This window comes from Cheilinus undulatus, linkage group 11 (genome assembly GCF_018320785.1).
Source record: "Cheilinus undulatus linkage group 11, ASM1832078v1, whole genome shotgun sequence".
NCBI classification, from domain to species: Eukaryota; Metazoa; Chordata; class Actinopteri; order Labriformes; family Labridae; genus Cheilinus; species Cheilinus undulatus.
In genome coordinates, this window is record NC_054875.1 from 36,947,596 (window position 1) to 36,969,607 (window position 22,012).

General features: G+C 39.6%; 1 protein-coding gene across 2 annotated transcripts; it reads left to right on the forward strand.

The window, feature by feature from the left end:
* The first annotated feature begins 8,154 nt into the window (after positions 1 to 8,154).
* On the forward strand, positions 8,155 to 21,586 carry LOC121517866 (chitin-binding domain protein cbd-1-like). Of its 2 annotated transcripts, XM_041799947.1 has the most exons (6): positions 8,155 to 8,591; positions 13,819 to 13,907; positions 15,479 to 15,564; positions 18,305 to 18,336; positions 18,442 to 18,468; positions 19,992 to 21,586. In XM_041799947.1, exons 4-6 carry the CDS (start codon positions 18,312 to 18,314, stop codon positions 20,924 to 20,926), a joined length of 987 nt encoding a protein of 328 aa, XP_041655881.1. In that variant the 5' UTR covers positions 8,155 to 8,591; positions 13,819 to 13,907; positions 15,479 to 15,564; positions 18,305 to 18,311; the 3' UTR covers positions 20,927 to 21,586. The 2 variants fall into 2 exon arrangements, with proteins under 2 accessions (XP_041655881.1, XP_041655882.1); XM_041799948.1 differs by lacking the exon at positions 8,155 to 8,591 and having other exon boundaries at positions 13,801 to 13,907.
* The last annotated feature ends 426 nt before the right edge of the window (positions 21,587 to 22,012 follow it).

Genomic DNA, 22,012 nt, shown 5'->3' on the forward strand with positions numbered 1-22,012 from the left:
GTTAACACAACTCATTTTTAACAACCTTCAACTGTTCAGTCTTACAGTGAAGTCTCTCTTATTCTCATTAACAGAGAGGTGTTATCATTAAAGCTGTGGTGTGTTACTTTTTCTGATTATATTGTGTTATCTGTGGAAATAAAGGTGAAATATTATTTTTCTTTTTCAGACTATCTACACTAATGCAAGGGGATATAAAAGATGATTTATGGAATGTCAGTGTTTACAGTGGCGCTTACATTATTTTATTGATTAACAATCATGAAAGTTGTGATGGTTCCTTGCAAAGTCTCTTGTCTCTGGCTGCTATTTGTGGCTGTATATTAACAGTATGGGTGTTCTTGTATTTTCAATGACATTATTAAACCTGGAATATCGTACCTATTTGGCTGTTGAGTCTGATTTTTATTTCTTAAAGGTTGTTTGCAGTCATATGATCTCAATGACACAGGAATGCTGAATGGGGGGCAGGAAGTAGAGGACAGCTGTTAGACATGAACAGGGGACAGAGGAAAGTTAGTCCTTTAAGCTCTAAATGGATCTGCACACTACAATTATCATTAGAAAATGTCTACATATATGTAATTGATGGTAGAGCTTTATTCTCTTCTAATTTCAATCTATGCTCACTGATTACCATCAGTCTGTGCAATAACATTTTAGACTTTTATGTGTGTTTGTCTCTATTTCAACCCATTCACTGTCAAAAGTAAGGTGCAAGGTGGCACTGGCAGACACACCTGATTAAACTGGCCTTCTTTACAATAATGATACTTAAGCTCAACAATAGAACATCATCCTCAGATTAGTTCCTTAAACTGGAACTTTAATGCCACAAATTTCAATTCAGTGGACCTCATTCACAAATATCTTCAGATTCTTCTGAAATTTCTTCTTAAGAAAGTTTCTAAGTCAAAGTTGTGTCAGATTCATGACACCTGCTTAAACTGCTGAATTGTTTTCTCTGCTAGCAACTCCTACCCTGGAAGCTCGTGCAGCTCCTGTTTCCCCTTATTGGCACACAGACATGCCTCACAATTACAACTTAAACTTAGGATTTTTACTTTTTATTTCTTGACCTTTTTAAATACATTATTTTGACGTTTTATCTAATATTTTGACCTTCCAGATACACAATTTTAAATTTTGTCATGTTTTGGCCTTTAAAACTCATGATTTCAAATTTTCTGCTCTGCATTTCTTGGGTACAAGTAGGGGCGACTCCCAGGAAAAATAAACTACTTGTCTCTCATTTTGAGCCTTTTAAACTTATCATTTTGACTTTTTAAAATCTCAAAATCAGTGCTAAGTTTTTCTTCACTCTTTCCCTCTTGATTGTTTTTTACTATTTTCGGTCAGAGGGAATATCAATGACAAGGTACACGTGGAATCAATGTAACAGTTGTATTTCCAGTCAAACCCTGCTCACACAACCAAGCACAGAGAGACATATAGGTCGTTTCCACCAAGCGGTCCGGTTCAGTTCGGTGCGGAACGGCATTTTTGTCGTTTCCGTCGAGCAAAAGTTAGAAAGGGTCCCAAAAATCAACCCGTACTGTCCCACTTTTCGGCACCCTTCCGTAGCGGTACCATTTTACCTTTCCGTACTAAAAAGGTGGAGCTACACAAACAACAATAGGGGCTGCACTGACGTCATGTCAGCGCGCAACTCAGCGCTTCGTCTCCGGGCTGCAAGCAAGGAAGTCTGCGCTGTGAGAAGCGGGCAAAAACGGGAGAAAAACAGACTAATATCTGCCTAAATGGAAAATATTTGGACTCGACGGTGATCCAAACTGTTTCCTAGTCTATGGATATTGGTATCTGGCCACAAATCAAGTTTCCCGACGTTTACCTGGACCTGATTTTAAGTACACAAAGCAGAGCCCAAAGGCTCACATCAGCCTGATCCATTCACAACTGATGAGAAACTAAATTAATGCTTAAGCTTTGTGAGTTACGAAGCCTTCGAACAGTTCATTCTCATCTGTAACTAGTTATCAATCTACTTCTTTAGGTAACCTGTTAAAAAACATCGCCCTGTGGTTGTTGGATGTGTTTGTAAAACTTCCGGCTGCAGACTATTTTAAAAGGATTTCTGACTTAATCCAGTTTGAGTTTAACACCAGCTGAACTTTTACTCTGCAGCTGGACCAGCAGACTCGCACTGTCTGTGACATGCATGCTTTTACAGCCCGCCCACCAAGTGAGAGCACAGGTGTCTGTGGAAATGCAAACTATTTGGGGGTTTAGCGTACCAAACCATACCAAACTGAATCAAACCAGACCCCCTGATGGAAACACGGATATAGAGAGAGTTTTGAGAGAGACTTTAGTGAAGAGGAATACTACTGAAACAATGAGTGCTCTCATGTCTTTCCCTTGCATGTGCAGCCTGTTCACTGCCACTGTTTAGCGGCCCTCCTGGCCTTAAAATAGCCCGGCCCACCGAGCATTCTCCCACTTTTCCAGACTAGCCTGTGCCAGCACTTAAATGTGAACAAAATGCTCTTCAACAAATCACAGACTGAAAAATTTGGTCAATGTTATAATCCTCCTTCTTCTTTAGAGCAGTTGGTGAATGAGGCCCAATGACCTCTACATTCAGTGGCACATTGGTCACAGTGCTAGAGGTGAAGCTTTGTGCTTTGATACGTCTCTTGATGATGTGTGATGCAATATTGTGTGCTGAGTTTGTGCAACAGTTGTCAAAATTTGCTTCATAATACTAATCATAATAGTTGTCAGTCCACAAAGACACTCAGTGGACTGCTCTGTAGGCATGAACTTATGCTGAGGCCTTGTAGTGGTGGTTTCTCTTGGCCTCATCCAGGCTGAACTCAGAACTCAGTGGGAAACCATCAAAATGTTTTTCTTTAGGCCAATGTGCATTTCATCACTTTTAACTTAACTCCCATAGTGTGAATTTAACACTTTCTCTGAGTTTATATCATTCTCACAGGTTCTGTTTTAAAAAAAAACACTTTAGAAAGTGTTAATATTTTAACACTCAGTGTTATTTTTCTACACATTTAAGCATACTTTTAACTCTATATAGTGTTATTTCCTTTGGTTTTCAAAGGCCATTTAACTCAGCATGGAATTTTAATTATACTTTGAGAGTTAAAATCAACTCTGAAATGTTTAACACTGAAAATTCAACTCTTGAGTGAGGGTAGCTCTCATCAGTTTTATTTCCACATATTCAGTCCTTCAGCAGGCATGGTGGTGTAAATGCTTATGTTTTGAATACTTTTGATGGCTTTTTTGAAATTTTAAAGATTGCCTTCACAAAAAAAAGCTTGAGAAACACTGCATTACAGGAGCCCTCCTGTACATTCACCGATTAAAGTTTGACAGCTTATTCTATATATTATACCTTTGTTTTAATGCTTTTCTGCACCTTTCTGCTGTCAATTAACCTTGTAAAGCAGATGATCCGCCCGTTTCCGCCCAAGATTTCTGGACGCGGTGGAGTCGTGACATAAGCGAGCCACAACAAGAAGCTGGTGCAGTTATGGCAGAAGACATTAGCGTGGATGCTGCTAAAGCGCCAGTTTTATCAGAACTTGATGACATTTCTTTGTTAAAAGTAAGAAGATTATTGTAATCTGCATTGGATTTAATGCCTGTAGCAGTAACTTATAAGAATATCATATCTTTGATTGTATTTATTAGGCTTTGAACACTGTATCTTGTTCCCTTTCTTTTAGATTTGTCGGGTCTTATTCCAGCTGTAACAGCAAGTTCTCTGAGAAGAAACACTAATTGTGATGAAAACCATGACTTCTGTGTTGGAATGAGTGACGGAAATTATGCCAACCCAATAAAGCCAGAGTGCTTTTACATGTGCTCTAATTGATACACCTCACCTACAGCCAACAAGGTCTGGTTTATGTAAAACACTCAGATAGATGTGATTATCACACTTCAACACCCACCTCAACAACCACTAACACAACATCCAAAACTGCTCTGACCACCCCTGCTTGTGATGTAGACCCTAACTTCTGCAAGAGGGTCTGGCTGCAGCCCTCGAGCAAACCTCTATGCTGGGGCGTTCGGCTGGAGACCTCTATGGTGGGGCGAAACCTCTTCGCTGGGGCGTGATGTCATTGCCCAAGCCTACACTTGGGCGTGCAGCGTGTTAGCTGTTGTTAGCATGACCTAGCTGTTGTTAGCATGACTACACCACTGTGCTTATGACACATTAGCATAGCCCCATACGCTCTGCACTATATTTGGGCGTGCAGCAACACACCCCGACCCCTACGCTGGTAGTGGTCTACGCTGGACCGTGCAGTAGCAGACGTCGCTATTAAACCCCGACTGGTTCGGTTTAGGCGTTTAAATCCGACTGGTTAGGTTTAGGCATTAAAATCCGACTGGTTAGAGTTAGGGTCAGCCTGTCGGCAAGCGGATAGAGCTGAAATTTCATCGCGGGTAATATACATCACGCCCCAGCGGAGAGGTTTCGCCCCAGTGTAGAGGTCTCCAACCGAACGCCCCAGCGTAGAGGTTTGCCCGAGGGCTGCAGCCAGATGCCTCTCAACTTCTGTGATGAAAAGAGTGATGGGAATCATGTGAACCCCATGGGCCCAGAATGCTTTTACCAGTGTGTTGGTGGAAACACCTACAGCCAACCATGTCCACAAGGTTTGGTTTATGTAAAACACTCAGATAGTTGTGAATATCCCACTACATTTACTACCACAACAACCACTACAACAACAGGCTCAATCACACTCAATCCAGTAACCTTGCCATAACACCTGGACTGTAAGTAATAAATTACATGTACATTTTCCATGTATCTTTATGACATTAGTTGAAGGTGAAATACTATTCTCCCACACCAAACATCTCAGAACTCAACGACAGAGCAATAGCCCGTTTGGCCAACACAATCGTCACAGACACCGAGCACCCTCTCCATAACTTTTTCCAGCTCCTGCCCTGTGGCCGCAGGTACCGGACACTGAAATGGAGAAGAGCCCGCTTCAGTTGGAGCTTTGTACCATCAGCCATCTCAATCCTCAACTAGCTCACTGACCTGCCATCACTGTTTCTGTTAATTGTCAATTGTCTATTGTGTTATATGTTTATGGCAGAGGTCATGTTATTCTCCGTCATTGACGGATTTTTTTATAATAATAATATCTTGAATTTATATAGCGCCTTTCAAGAAACCCAAGGGCGCTTTACAGGAACACATATACATGGACAAACTATGTGAGGGGTAGGATGAGTGTAAGGGGTGGTTTAGTGAAGACTGTAGGCTGTGGTGAACAGGTGGTGCTTGAGACGTTTTTTGAAAATGTCCAGAGATGGAGCGCTACGAATGTCTGCAGGAAGAGGTTTGGAGTTTGGTTTTGGGCATGGAAAGTAGTCTGAAGATCAAAGGTTGCGGGATGGTGTGTATGGATGGAGGAGATCAGAAAGGTACTGGGGAGCCAGAGCATGGAGAGATTTGTATGTGAGGAGGAGGACTTTGTAGTTGATACAGGACTTGATAGGGAGCCAGTGGAGGTGGATGAGGGTCGGAGTGATGTGTTGCCAGGGTCTAGTGCAGGTGAGAACTCTAGCTGCAGAGTTTTGGACGTACTGAAGCCTGTCCAGGGTTTTGCTTGGAACTCCAGACAGGACTCCATTACCGTAGTCCAGGCGGGAGGTTATGAAAGCATGAATGAGTGTTTCAACCACAGAATCAGGGAGTGATGGACGGAGTCTGGAGATGTTGTTGAGATGATAGAAGGCAGATCTGGTGACAGACTTTATGTGGAACTGGAAGGAGAGGGTGGAGTCCAGGATGACGCCCAGGTTTCGGACCTCGGAGGACGGACAGATGGAGGTCCCGTCCACATCGAACATGAGATCTCCAACCTTCTGCAGCAGCGCTTTGGGGGCCACAACCATGAGCTCTGTTTTATTGCTGTTGAGTTTGAGTTCGTTAGAGGTCATCCAGGCTTTGATGTAGTGGAGGCAGTTTACCAGGGAGTGGGGAGGGAACTGAGTGGATGGTTTGGTGCTGAGATAGAGTTGAGTGTCATCTGCATAAGAGTGAAAGCTGAGACCGTGTTTGTGAATAATCTGTCCAAGGGGAAGCATGTAGATGGTGAAAAGGAGAGGTCCAAGAACAGAGCCTTGAGGCACGCCCTGGTTAACTGGGGCGGGGGATGAGTGAGAGGTGCCGATGGTAACAAACTGTTTTCTTTGTGAGAGATATGAGTGAAACCAGGAGAGAGCTGTATCAGTGATGCCAAGATGGTGAGACAGGCGGTCAAGGAGGAGGGTGTGTGATATTGTGTCGAAGGCAGCGGTTAGGTCAAGGAGAATGAGGAGGCTGATGTGTCCAGAATCTGCAGCTGTGAGGAGGTCATTGGTTATTTTGATAAGGGTGGTCTCAGTGCTGTGGTGAGTGCGAAATCCTGATCGAAGAGGTTCATGGAGCTCATGGTTGGACATGTGTTGCTGGAGTTGGGCAGCAACTGCTTTTTCGAGAATTTTGCTGATGAAGGGAAGGTTGGAGATCGGTTGATAGTTGGAGGGGTCCTCCGGGTCTGACCCAGGCTTCTTGATGATGGGGGTTACTGAGGCAGTTTTGAAGGATGAGGGGACAATTCCAGATGATAACTAGGTATTGATGATGTCTACCATGATGGGGCACAGAACAGACAGAGATGCTTTCACCAGTGGTGTGGGCATGGGGTCGAGGGAGCAGGTGGATGCCTTGGCCTTCTTGACCCATTCAGCCACTTGGGGAGTGTCCACGGAAATGAAGCAGGAAAGACGGCAGTGAGGCGGAGGAGCGGTGTCCTGATGTGAAGTGAAATCCTGAGGTGGAGGTCCAGATGAAAGTTGCTGCTGGATGGAGGCAACTTTATCCTGGAAAAACTGCAGGTGCCTAGTGCAGCAGTCGAAGTTGGCTGGGGGATGAAGGTTGTCAATGGGGCGGAGAAGGCGATTTATTGTGGAGAAGAGCATCCGGGGATGGTTTTGCTGGTCACTGATGAGGGATGAGTAGTAGCTGGACTTTGCTCTGGAGAGAGCTTCTTTGTAGGAGCGCACATGCTCTTTATAGGCTTCCAGATGGACGGTGAGGCCAGATTTTTTAGAAAGTCTCCCCAGCTGTCGGCCAGAAGCCTTCATGGAGCGGAGTTCAGCAGTGTACCAGGGGGCGGGGTGGGTAAAGGAGACTGAGCAAGTCTTCAGAGGGGCGAGAGAATCCAGGCTGAGGGATAGTGCTGTATTATAGTGATTCGCCAGGGCATCAACTGTGGTTATAGGGTGTGTAGTGGTCAGGTTGGTAGCTAACATGTTCTTGAGGGCTGGGATGCTTATTGACTTGAGGTTACGGAAAGTGATGTTGCGTTTTTGTTAGCTGTCTGGGGAGGGGGGTGGGGATAGAGAAGAAAACAGCATGGTGATCTGAGATGGCTAGGTCCAGGCATTGTGGAATGAATGGGGTGAGACCAGTGGAGCACACAAGATCCAGTGTGTGACCTTTGGAGTGGGTGGGTCCTTGGACATGCTGTGTGATGTTGAAGCAGTCCAGTAGTGATAGAAATTCAGAGGCGAGTGTGCAGCTGGTGGAGTCAACGTGGATATTGAAGTCTCCAAGGAGAAGTATGGAAGAAGACCTGGAGCAGACAGAGGTGAGGAGCTCAGACAGGTCAGACGGGAAGGTGGTAGTTGCTTTGGGAGGCCGATAGATGAGGACGATCTGAAGCGGAGCTGATCCAGTGAGAGAGATGATTAGACACTCAAGAGCTGAGGTGCTGGGTGCTGGTAGCTCCTAACCTGGAAATCTTCTCTATATATCACGGCCAGCCCCCCACCACGACCAGTGGTGCGAGGTTTTTGGATATACACATAGCCAGGTGGGGTTGCTTGATTTAGTGTGAAGTAGTCGTTTGGGCTTTGCCAGGTTTCAGTCAGACATAAGAAGTCTACTTTCCTGTCTGTGATGATGTCATGGACGAGGTGGGCTTTATTGTTTATGGACCGGGCATTTTGCAGCATAAATGTTGTGGAAATGTTTGAAGATGATAAGCAGAGAGGAGTGGGAGGGACGTTGGTGCATCTGAGAGGTCTCAGTCTACTGAGCTGTACGTGTGGTTTGTTGTGATGACGTCGTCGAGAGTGGGCAGGGCGCCGGTCCGACTGGACTGTGGGGATGGCAGGGCTGGAGTAAATAAACTTATGTTTCTGTGCTCTGTGGATATAACGAGGACGACGCAGAAGGCCAAGGGATTTAATGTCTGTAAGACAGGTTGTAGTGGAGAAAGAAATGAGGTTGAGAAGCTGCTGGGGCGACTATTTGAGGAGAACCATGTTAGCTGCGCAGGGAAGCAGTGGGAGCAGGCTGCTGCTAGCTAGCTAGCCGCTAGCCCACAGAGGCTAACAGCTGAACGGCGGCTACAAGCTAACAGCTAAACCGGCGTCTAGCCGGGAAATCCTGATGGGAGATTCACAGGTGGTCAAGAGAGAATGCTCAAGATTCGAAGGGGAAAAGCACAGTCAGAGCTCCAGTGGGACACTTGCTAAGACAGGGGGCTAGAGGTTAGCCGGAGGACGCTAACAGCTGTGAGGCGGTGAGTACTTCGGCTGATGACAACATAAGGTTCGTTGTAACAAAGTTAGGGCTAACTGATATCAATCAGCGCTCAACTGGATGGTTTAGCAGAAAGCAGACAGTTTTCTTAGGATTGTGAAGCGGCGACAAACACGCCAGTGTCCTCACACATCCGGCGCATGCGCAGTATTTTGAAGGATGACGGAGAATTCTGAAGGCTGTCTGTCATTTTGACGGGCAGGAATGATGAGGATGCGCCTGCATTTCAGCGCACACACACAGACAGATGCATAGAGATATTTGTATCTCAATGGGAAATACTTCTGGACAAATAAAGGTAAAATAAATTAAAATAAAAAAATATAACAAAGCAGACCAGAGTCAGACCAGTTCATCTGAGCTTTCACACCACTTCAAACGATCCGGACCATCTAGGAAAACAAACCAAAGTTTGTTTAAAGTGGACCAAACCGCTCTGGTGTGAATGTGCCCTTACATGCACACATTTATCATGCTTAGCTTTTTATTTTTTTGCTCACTGGCTGGGGTGTATGACACACCTGACAGTAAACATTAATGCTTCACCACCAAACATGAGTCCTTAATGCATGGTGTGCCTGTGGTAGAGGATAAAAGATCATCCCTAATAATTAATCAAATAACTCACAGACACACATCATCTAGAAACAAATGATACTAATGATAATAACAATAATATTAGTTAAAACATATATATATAATGGCTCTCTAATTGGGTCTGCCTGTTATCGTTCACATAAAAGAGCCGGCTCTTTGAACTGGCTCGTTCATGAACTACCCATCACTATTTATCACAGTTATTTGTTTGATTATGTTCCCTTGGCTCTCAATGATGCTGCTTTGCTAAATAAAACCTATTATAGATTTAAAGAGAAGATGTCTGTGATTTTTTTGTAAGCTTGTAATATTTTGCTGGGTTGAGAGGGTCATGTTCCATTTCACACCTTCTATTTATTCAAATACCAATATTTATAGGATATAATATCATTAATTAAATCTTAACTCTGAGACTGATTTATTGGCCCTTTTGTTGTTGTTGTTCCCTGTTTCCAGGGTGGTGCCTCATTCATTAAGCTTGATCTCTAACTCTTATTTATTTCTATTAATAATTATATTTTAATAATGAAGAAAATCTAGCAATAAAATCTCAACACTTTTATTCGTTGATACATCTCAAAATGTCAGTGTAACACAAAGCTATGGTCAGGTAAGCATGAAAATGTTGCTATATATATATAAAAAATAAATAAATTAAGTATTTGCCTAACAGAAGTGTGGTTATACCAGTTGTGTGGGGAAGTTTTGATCAGGTGAGGAGAATCAAGGACAGTCCAACTCCAGTAGCCCAGCCTCTTTAGAGAGAAACCTGCTCAGAGTGTCCTCACAAAAAAAACATCTTAAAAAAAGCTCTCAATATCCATTAAGTCAATCTTTAGTTAATGAAATCAGTTTAAGCGGTGTAAAACTACTTCAAAGGTACACTGAGAAAAGTAGTCATGTAAATAATAACACTTTGGTAGGTAGGTGTTCCTGGTCCTGTTGGGTGTGTTGGGCGTTTTCAGCAGTGGTTTTGGTCTTGCCCTGTTTAATGATGCTGTCATTTAAAATCATCTAATCAAGATTTTTTCATTGACATTAAAGCCAAGTATTAATAGTCATACAGGTTTGTCAGTAATCAGTGTAATTGTGCGTGCCGTACTTGATGACCCTGTTCACCTTTGCCCTTCTATCTGTAGCTTTGTGAAATGTTTATATTGTTCAGTTGACTTTGTTTTACAAGATTTTTACGTTATTTATTTGAGAAATTTGAAACTGGCAAGGACAAACAGATGTAAATGAGCCTTTTGGCTTGGAATACTGAAGACATGACCATTGTTTTATTGTGTTATGTTGATGTATTTTTCCCTTTACATGGTTAAATTTCATTTCTATTTCTTGTACATTTTGTAATTTTCACTATTTCCTGTCGCCAGTGTTTTTGTATTAAGGCTCAACATGGTGCCTCAAGCATGAGCATTAGAGACCAGATTTAAGTACTCTAAGACTGACCTCAGACATGGCCCAATTAGTTTTTTTCAACTCTAAATCTGTATTGTTTATTTTTTTCTTTACCCCAGTGTCAAATTGCTTTTCAGGACATGAAAGTAATGTAATAAATACTAATACGTTACAGTTTGTATTTTCTTTAGTTAAGGGGACTATTGTTTGTATTGTTGTACTGGAGAAGTTTTTATATGTTTTGCACAAAAGTGTATAGAAAATAGAATAGCAATATATTACAGTGTGATTAAAAACACCTCATAGTACAGTCTTAGTGTACAGTGGGGCAGCGTCCTAGTCGTCCAGTGTTAAGATAGTGTCCTTTCCCTCACAACATAACCTGTTGAAGTCTAAAGACTGGCCTTATTAATATGCCCTCAAAGTCACTTGACTTTGTTTTATCAACTGGAACGGTGCCCTAGAGGTCGGGTTAGGGTTAGTTTTGGAGGGGGGGTTGTTTTGTCCACTAATAGAGTGGTGCTGTCATGACGTAACTTTGTAGGCAAACCTAGAAGTCTGTGTCGCATGGGTTCCCTCAACGTCAAGCGTATGGTTTTTTTCAATGGGTTTTTGGATTATTGCTGAAAATAAGCTCTGTGTCCAATAAAAGTTTATGAAACTTTCATTAAGATAATCGTCAAAAATAGATAATATAAGCATCACATCTGGTTCATTAATCTAACTGACGAAAGCAAAAAGCTAACGTCGTGCTATATTGAACTACAACACGGTCAACTGAATTTAACGTCCTCACACGTGAACGGCAGGCTCAGTTGACACGCTTCGGATGATGACGTATACTCTTCCAGACAAATGCTGTAGTCCTTGTTAGCTATCTTTTAGCAACTGCCTTTATTAAGACGTTAAAAGATACACAAATTAAAAGGTGGGGCACGTTTCCAATGTATTTTACGTAGTATGATAAAACGTTAAACTCTCTTGAGCTTGTGTTCACCCCAGACCTTATTTCAGGCATTTAACCAAAAGCTCATTCAAAAATCCCAGAAACTTTCAGACAAGGGAAGTAGAAGTGCTAAAATGCTAACTTACTTCTGCGTTTTAGGACTCATTCCTGCACCACTCTATAAGGCACCCTAGAGGGCTGTTTATCAAATTATGTCCACTGGAAGGACTCCCTAGAGCAGTGGTTCTTAACTGGCCTACAGTCAGGACCAACCACCAACTCCTTGTTCAACTGTGACGCAAATTTTGGAAAATTGTTCACACCAAGCGTTATGGACATGCCTAATTGAATACTATTATTATCTATAATCTATCTAATAAACAATAATTGTTTTTTAATTAAGATTATTTTTGCTTATGAAGTAATCTGGTCAGAGCATTGTTGGTACTTTGTTTTTTAATCTCCATGAAACAGGATGTGCCTAACATAATAATGCTGCTGTGCCCTTCCCTTTTAATTCCAGCCCTGAATTCATGAGAACATGCAGCCATGTTTAATTGTGAATTGTTTCAGATATAGCCGAGGACCTTTACATAAACTGGCCTTTTCACTAAATGTGCTGGATAGTCGCTGGTAATATGAGGGGCCATACAAGCTGTAATTCATTCTTGCCCTCACAAACACTTTTTTCTCCCTTTCATATACATAAATTCCTCTCTTACCTTCATACTATACCTTCCATTTACCTGACTATGAAATGTTTATTCCCCCTTATAACTTAAGTCTAGATCTAGACTTTTAAATGTAAGTATAAGGTCACAAACATTGAGGGAGCTGCCAAACTGTAAAGCAACGTTCATGACTGAGATGAGCTGTCTCTTTCAGCTGTAGTGCCAGAGAGGCTTTCCAATCAGAAATTCTGGAAATGTCAGTGTCTTTTTAAGTACATACAAGGATTTATTTTAGACAAGAAGGTAGTTAAACAAATTTCATCAGATCTGAGATTTTTGCATTGTACAGAGAGTGTAGACCCCATGTTTGTTCTCTGTGAAATTTATTCAAATGCCATAAAAAAATAAGGACAGCATGTTCTTTAACTGTTTACTGTGATCATTTTTTTGACTGATTTTTATTGTCTTGGTCTTGTATTGGTCTTGGTCTTAACCCTGAAATATCTTGGTCTTGGCACAGTCTGTTCTCTGCATTTCTTGGTCTCAGAGAGTTTGGCCTTGACTACCAGACTAGAAATCACAGAGTATATGTCTGGATTTATTATCTGCAGATCTCTTGTTTTATGGATTTATAGGATCTTCTAACCTTAAATCTAGAATCATCCTTAAAGGCTGCACAGCTGCTTAACCAGCATGTCTTCTTAGGCGTGTGTGTCCTGCACACAAAGTTATGTAATTGGCTCACTATTAACTATGACTACTGATGATTACAGTGTAATTAGCTTGGCCCAATTTGATCTGGTTGCCACTAATGTCCCAGGTATGATAAATGTGTTAAAATTGAATAGTAACTCTATCACCATGAAACAATGTAACTAATTAACCTCTCTGTTTCTTCCCTTCCCCTCCCCTATCGTAATTTTTACTTTTTATGTAATATTTTGGAGTTTTAGATACAAAATTGAAAATTTTGGCATATTTTGACCTTTTTAAATTGTGATTTTGAATTTGATCTACTATTTTGACCCTTTAAAATCATAATTTTGTGCTTTTTATCTCATATTTTTGCCTGTTTAAAACATTATATTGTCGTAAATTTTGTGACTTGAACTTTGAGTTGGACTGCTTTTTCCCATTTTCAGCCTTCAAACTTATTCTGCCTGTTTTTAATCTCAAAATCATTTATCATCAGTGCTAAGTTTTTCATAACTGCATCACTAGAAATCACAGAGTGTATGTCTGGCTTTATTATCTGCAGATCTCTTCTTTTATGGATTTATAGGATCTTCTAACCTTAAATCTTGAATCATACTAAAAAGCTGCACAGCTGCTTAACTGGCATGTCTTTTTAGGCGTGTGTGTCCTGCACACACAGTCATCTAACTGGCTCATTATTAATACTGATAATTGCAGTAATCTCTATTTCTTCCCTTAAAAAGCATAATTAGCTTGGCCTAAGGTGACATGGTTACCACCCCTGTCCCATGTGTCATACCTGTATTATAGTTACATAAAAATAACTCTATGGTTAAGAAACAGTGTTACTAATCGACCCCACCCTCTTTGTTCCTGTTCTTGTCACACCCTGTCAGACCCCTTTAAATCTGCACTCAGACATCCAGCAGTCATCCACCAGTCCCAGAGGAGACGAGCTGCTTCTTCTTCTAACAGCATCATCTTTGTAAGTATTTCTTTTACTCAAATTAACTGAGACTTATTTCACAGATTTCTAAGATGATTCATTATGAAGTTGTTTTGTTTCTGTAGCATTGTTTGTATGATGATAGAAAACTCAGGTTTGAATCTGAATAAATGCAGATTGACTTTGATTACTGACCTGAATGACATGCTCTGTTTTTATAAATGGAAACGAGATATATGTATTTGATGGTAGACCTGTGTTTCTCTTCTAATTTCAATCTGTGCACTGGTGGCACTGGCAGACACACCTGATTAAACTGGCCTTCTTCACAATTGTTACAAATCGTCCTCTCCACTATTTGCTAGCAACTCCTACCCTGGAAGCTCTGGCAGCTCCTGTTTCCCTTTATTGGCATACAGATATGCATTTTTCATGCCTATGTGACATGAGACTGCAGGGCTGTGTGCAAACAGAAAACACACAGGAGTGAGAAGAGAAGAAATGAGGTTTTAGTAATGTTAAAACCAAAATTAACTGTGAAAGCAATCACACACTAGACTACAAGTATAACAGATACTTAAATCAATGGATGCAGTGCTGCTCAAAGCCCTCAAACTCAAGGTCCAGGGGCTAAATCTGGCTCATGGTATAGTTATACCTGGTCCACAAGATCATAGAGCATTTTTATTAGATCTGGCCCACCGATATGAGGTCTGCAGATGTTCTCCAGTGTAAAATGTAAACTTAACCTTGATGATTTCAGATATCCTTGTTAAGTTGTAGAACTTTGAAAAGTTAAAGATTAGAAATAACTAGAAAAAAAAAGTCAAAAATGTGGTCAAATAAATCAATTTGTGTTTTCACTTATATTTTCAATTTTGTATCTCACAATTATGATTTAAACTTATGATTTTGAATTTTTATTTGAAATAATGACCTTTTAAATCCATCATTGTGACTTTTTATCTAATATTTTAAAGTTTTAGATACAAGATTTTAAATTGTGTCATATTTTGACATTTATAAAATGTGATTTTGAATTTTATCTACTTTTTTGACCCTTTAAAATCATAATTCTGTACTTTTTTATCTCATATATTTGCCTGATGAACATTATTTTGTTGTAAATTTTGTGACTTTTGAACTTTTAGTTGGACTACTTTTTCCCATTTTCAGCCTTCAAACTTATTCTGCCTGTTTTTAATCTCAAAATCATTTATCATCAGTGCTAAGTTTTTCATAACTGCAACACTAGAAATCACAGAGTGTATGTCTGGCTTTATTATCTGCAGATTTCTAGTTTTATGGATTTATAGGAACTTCTAACCTTAAATCTTGAATCATACTAAAAAGCTGCACAGCTGCTTAACTGGCATGTCTTTTTAGGCGTGTGTGTCCTGCACACACAGTCATCTAACTGGCTCATCATTAATACTGATAATTGCAGTAATCTCTATTTCCTCCCTTAAAAAGTATGATTAGCTTGGCCTAAGGTGACATGGTTGCCACCCCTGCCCCATGTGTCATACCTGTCTTATAGTTACATAATAATAACTCTATGGTAACGAAACAATGAAACTAATCAACCCCACCCTCTTTGTTCCTGTTAGACCCCTTTAAATCTGCACTCAGACATCTAGCAGTCATCCACCAGTCCCAGAGGAGACGAGTTTCTTCTTCTTACAGCATCATCTTTGTAAGTATTTCTTTCACTCAGATTGACTGAGACATATTTTACATATTTTACTAAGATGATTCATTATGAAGTTGTTTTGTTTCTGTAGCATTGTTTGTATGATGATAGGAATCTCAGGTTTGAATCTGAATAAATGCAGATTGACTTTGATTACTGACCTACACAATATGCTCTTTAAATGGGAAAAGAGATGTATGTATTTGATGGTAGAGCTGTATTTATCTTCTACTTTCAATCTATGCTCACTACTTACTATCAGTCTTTACAGCAACGTTTTAGACTTTTATGTGTGTTTGTCTCTATTTTAACCCATTCACTGTCAAAAGTTAGGTGCAAGGTGTCACTGGCAGACACATCTGATTAAAGTGGCCTTCTTTACAATAATGATACTTAACAATAGAGCCACCATCCTCGGATTACTTCCTTAAACTAGAACTTCAATGCCATAAAATTGCAATTCAATGGACGTCATTCACCAATATATTCAGATTTTTTCTGACATTTCCTCCTTAGAAAGTTTCTAAGTCAAAGTTGTTTGAGATTCATGACACCCTCTTAAACTGCTGAATTGTTTTCTCCTCTGTGCTAGCAGCTCCTACCCTGGAAGCTCGCGCAGCTCCTGTTTACTTTTACTGGCATACAGACATGCCTCACAATTACAACTCAAACTTAGGATTTTTACTTTTTATTCCAAATTTGACCTTTGAAATACAGTGCTGAACAAATGTATTAGACTCCACCCAAACTAAGGTTTATGCCACAGCTGCCCTAACTTAACAGCATTGGTAATTACCTAAATCATTTTTTATGTTTCTGCAAGGGTTAATACACCAATATGTAGAAGCTCTTTAACCCAAATGATATTTTTAATGCTAAAATATCATTATTATTATTATTGTTATCCATGAATTTTCAAATTCACTGATTTACAAAAAAAAAAAAAAGAAAAAAATAGTAAAGCACATTAATATTTCTTCATTAATATGTCAAATTATAGGTATTTACTTGCATTCCTGAACAGAAAAATGAGTTTTAGTGGTTGAATGTTATGCTTGATTCATTTCGGACTTCTCAGAGAAGCCCAGTGAGCCGGCTCAAATTTGGGTGAATTCAGTTTGAAATCCCTCATTCCTATTCAAAATAGTAAAACGTGGAGAGCTCACTGAAAATGAAAGAGTCCACATTGAAGCACTTCATGATGCTGGATGGTCTCTGAGACAAATATGACAGGTGGTCTAGTAAATTTGTTAAGCACTGTACATTATTTTGACTTTTTATTTAATACTTTGGCCTTTAAGACACATCATTTTAAATTTTGTCATATTTTGATCTTTAAAACTCGTGATTTCAAATATTATTTGATATTATGACCCTTTCCACTCATGATTTCAATTTTTCTCTCATATTTTGACTTTTTAAATTGTAATTTTGAATTTTGTCTTTTATTTTGACCCTTTAAACCCATGATTTCTTCTTTTTATATCACATATTTGCCTTTTATAAACATTATTTTTAATGTTAATTTTTTGACTTTTGAACTATTCCAATTGTTCCCAACCTGGGGTCTGGGACCCCCCAAAGGGGGTCGCCAAAGATCTTAGGGGGGCGTGAGGCTTTGTGTGGTCTGAGGCTGCCAAAATTAGATTTGTAAATATTGACTAAAACCATAATAGAGCAGTTATTAGGTAGTTTATACTCAGGTCTTTTGATGAGAAAAACATGCATAGGCCTTTTTAGGGTTTTATCATGAAACTATAAAAGTTTGTTGTCACTTTTTCTCTCTTGGGTCCTGGGGTGGGGCTCTGCTTTTCTTGGGTACATGTAGGGGGGACTCCAAGGAAAAATGGTTGGGAAACACTGAATTAGACTGCTTATCTCCCATTTTGAGTCTTCAAACTTATCATTTTGACTTTTTAAAAACTCAAAATCAGCGCTAAGTTTTTCTTCACTCTTTCCCTCTCGATTGTTTGGGCTGTCTTTGGTTGGAGGGAATATCAATGACAAGGTACAGTTGTGTTTCCAGTCAGGCCCTCCTCGCACAACCAAGCGCAGAGAGACATAGAGAGAGTTTTGAGAGAGACTTTTTTGAGGAGGGATACTACTGAAACAATGAGTGCTCTCATGTCTTTCCCTTGCATGTGCAGCCTGTTCACTGCCACTGTTTAGCGGCCCTCCTGGCCTTAAAATAGCCCGGCCCACTGAGAATTCTCCCAGTTTTCCAGATTAGCCTGTGTCAGCACTTAAATGTGCGCAAGATGCTCTTCAACAAATCACAGAGTAAACTTTGGTGAATGTCATAATCCTCTTACAAATTGTGTGAGTTTGTTCTTCTAAAGAGCAGTTGGTGAATGAGGCCCAGTGACCTCTACATTCAGTGGCACATTGGTCACAGTGCTAGAGGTGAAGCTTTGTGCTTTGACACATCTCTTGATGATGTGTGATGCAATATTGTGTGCTGAGTTTGTGCAACAGTTGTCAAAATTTGCAGAATAATCCAGAAAACGGTGTTGTCAGTCCACAAAGACACTCAGTGGACTGCTCTGTAGGCATGAACTTATGCTGGGGCCTTTTCAGCTACCTGCTTTGAGATAGTAGACATAGGCTGGTTTTAAGTGCTGCACTAGTATTAGTTTAACACATGAAGTTCCTCAAAATGACATACAAATGAGGATTTATATAAATTTTACATTTATATTTCAACTAAATATTTCTTTTTTTCTGTTTCTGTTCATCCACATAGTGACAACATGTGGAAACCAACTCTTACTGCAGGTAAGGCAGCGTTCAAATTTATACTTCCCTCTAAAAGGCTGATTAAACTGATTCAAAATATGATTTTCTTATTCCACTCATTGTTCACTTGTTTGTCTTTTAAAGGTCTCTGCTTGATCCTTGCCAGCTTGGGTAAGTCATAAATCAGAATCAGTCTTACTAGCAGCTTTTCTTGTGTCAGTGGTGGTATATTGTTTAAAGTGGTGGTTTCTCTTGGCCTCATCCAGGCTGAACTCAGAACTCAGTGGGAAACCATCAAAATGTTTTTTTAGGCCAATGCGCATTTCATCACTTTTAATTTAACTCCCATAGTGTAAATTTAACACTTTCTCTGAGTTTATATCATTCTCACAGGTTCTGAGTTAAAATAACACGTTGGGAAATGTTAATATTTTAACACTCAGTGTTATTTTTCTACACATTTAAGCATACTTTTAACTCTATATAGTGTTATTTCCTTTCGTTTTCAAAGGCCATTTAACTCAGCATGGAATTATAATTATACTTCGAGAGTTAAAATCAACTCTGAAATGTTTAACACTGAAAATTCAACTCTCGAGTGAGGGTAGCTCTCATCAGTTTTATTCCCACATATTCAGTCCTTCAGCAGACACGGTGGTGTAAATGCTTATGTTTTGAATACTTTTGATGACTTGGGATTTTTCGAAATTTTAAAGATGCTTCATAAAAACAAACCTTGAGAAACACTGCATTACAGGAGCCCTCCTGTACATTCACTGATTAAAGTTTGACAGCTCATTCTAAATATTATGCCTTTGTTTTAATGCTTTTCTGCACCTTCCTGCTGTCAATTAACCTTGTAAAGCAGATGATCCGCCCGTTTCCATGTTTCTCCCTGGCTAATCCATCTTGCAAAGCTCCCGTCTGAACCGTTTGGGCCCGGTTAGAAAGTGACAGGACCAATCAGCGACGAGGGGTCGTACTTCCGGGCGCGGTGGAGTCGTGACATAAGCGAGCCACAACAAAAAGCTGGTGCAGTTATGGCAGAAGACATTAGCGTGGATGCTGCTAAAGCGTCAGTTTTATCAGAACCCGATGACATTTCTCTGTTAAAAGAAGAACAAAGAACATCACTGAGTTGTTTTCTTTTCATAAACGATAAAATTCATGTACTGACATGTCTATAGTTGCCATGGTTGTTGCTCTGATTGGCCCGTAAAGATGTGACAAACAGAACATTCTTCCAATCACCGTCCGAGTTTTTTTCGTGAAAAAAAAAAAATGGTATTCGTGAAAAATTTCAGATGGCCAGTGATGTTATTTGAGCATCTTTTTGCGATGTATGTAGAGTAGAAATACAAAAATTAAACATGAATACATGACATACAAATATGAATCGACTGGATGCAAAAAAAAAAAAAAACGGTTCTGAAAAAGGTGAATGACACGTGAAATGTTTCAGAGTCAGTGTGCAATTATAATTAATTAAACTTAAAAACTGTATTCCTTTTCTAACGCAAGGTAATGTCATACATAAAACAGATTCAGTGTTCAAAGACTTCAAAGTTCAAAGTGGGTTATTGTAATCTGCATTGGATCTTTATTGGATTTTGGAGCAGTAACTTATAAGAATATCATATCTTTGATTGTATTTATTAGGCTTTGAACACTGTATCTTGTTCCCTTTCTTTTAGATTTGTCGGGTCTTATTCCAGCTGTAACAGCAAGAGCTCTGAGAAGAAACACACACTGTGATGACAACCAAGACTTCTGTGTTGGAATGACAGACGGGAATTATGCCAACCTGATGAAGCCAGAGTGCTTTTACCAGTGTGTTGGTGGACTCACCTACAGCCAACTATGTCAACAAGGTCTGGTTTATGTAAAACTCTCAAATAGATGTGATTATAACACTTCAGTACCCACCCCAACAGCCACTAACACAACATCCAAAACTGCTCTGACCACCCCTACTTGTGATGTAGACCCTAAATTCTGTGAAGGAAAGAGAGATGGGAATTATGTGAACCCCAAGAGCCCAGAATGCTTTTACCAGTGTGTTGGTGGACTCACCTACAGCCAATTATGTCAACAAGGTCTGGTTTATGTAAAACACTCAGATAGATGTGATTATAACACTTCAGTACCCACCCCAACAGCCACTAACACAACATCCAAAACTGCTCTGACCACCCCTACTTGTGATGTAGACCCTCATTTTTGTGATGAAAAGAGCAATGGGAATTATGTGAACCCCACAACCCCAGAATGCTTTTACCAGTGTGTTGGTGGACTCACCTACAGCCAATTATGTCAACAAGGTCTGGTTTATGTAAAACACTCAGATAGATGTGATTATAACACTTCAGTACCCACCCCAACAGCCACTAACACAACATCCAAAACTGCTCTGACCACCCCTACTTATGATGTAGACCCTCATTTTTGTGATGAAAAGAGCAATGGGAATTATGTGAACCCCAAGAGCCCCGAATGCTTTTACCAGTGTGTTGGTGGAATCACCTACAACCAACCATGTCCACAAGGTTTGGTTTATGTAAAACACTCAGATAGTTGTGAATATCCCACTACATCTACTACTACAACAACCACTACGACAACAGGCTGAAACATAGTCAGTAAGTTAGCCATAATTTTTGGACTTTAAGTAATAAATTTCAAGTACATTTCCATGTATTTTTATCACATTAGTTTAAGGTGAAATAGTACATTGAAGTAATGCTTAAAACCTTGGTGAGAGAGATTGAAATAATTAAGTAACTTGGGTCACATTTTGTTGAATCAGAGTTATGCAAACTTGTGCATAAAGGTTGTGTTAATTTAATTACTAAATATAAACTTAAGTTGACCTTTCACATAAACTTTATTTGTTAGTATAAATACACATTGAAGAAGTTCCACCATCCCTGAGTGGGATGCAAACCAGGAATCTTCTTGGTATTAGGCACTGCACAAACCTCAACGTCAGCATGTAATACATATATCATCATTTGTTTGTAACTGTCTGATATGACTTTAATGCTGTCTATCCTGGCCAGGACACTCATGAAAAGGAGATTTTTAATCTCAATGAGTTTTTCTCCTGGTTAAATATTTGATTAAAAAATTCTCTCAAATTCTTTTAATTGATTTTATGCAAAGCATATTCACAGTGGGTTTAGTAATTATTATTTAATAACATTTGAACTGATGAAATTTAGTTACACTTTACTCAAAAAAAAAAGGTGCATTGACAGTACTGAACAAATTTATTAGACCACCTGTCATATTTGTCTCAGAGACCATCCAGCATCATGAAGTGCTTTAATGATGACTCTTTCATTTTCAGTGAGCTCTCCACGTTTTACTATTTTGAATAGGAATGAGGGATTTCAAACTGAATTCACCCAAATTTGAGCCGGCTCACTGGGCTTCTCTGAGAAGTCTGAAATGAATCAAGCATAACATTCAACCACTAAAACTCATTTTTCTGTTCAGGAATGCAAGTAAATACCTATAATTTGACATATTAATGAAGAAATATTAATATGATTTACTATTTTTTCAGTTTTCTTGTAAATCAGTGAATTTGAAAATTCATGGATAACAATAATAATAATATTTTAGCATTAAAAATATCATGTTGGTTAAAGAGCTTCTACATATTGGTGTATTAACCATTCGGAAACATAAAAAATGATTTAGATAATTACCA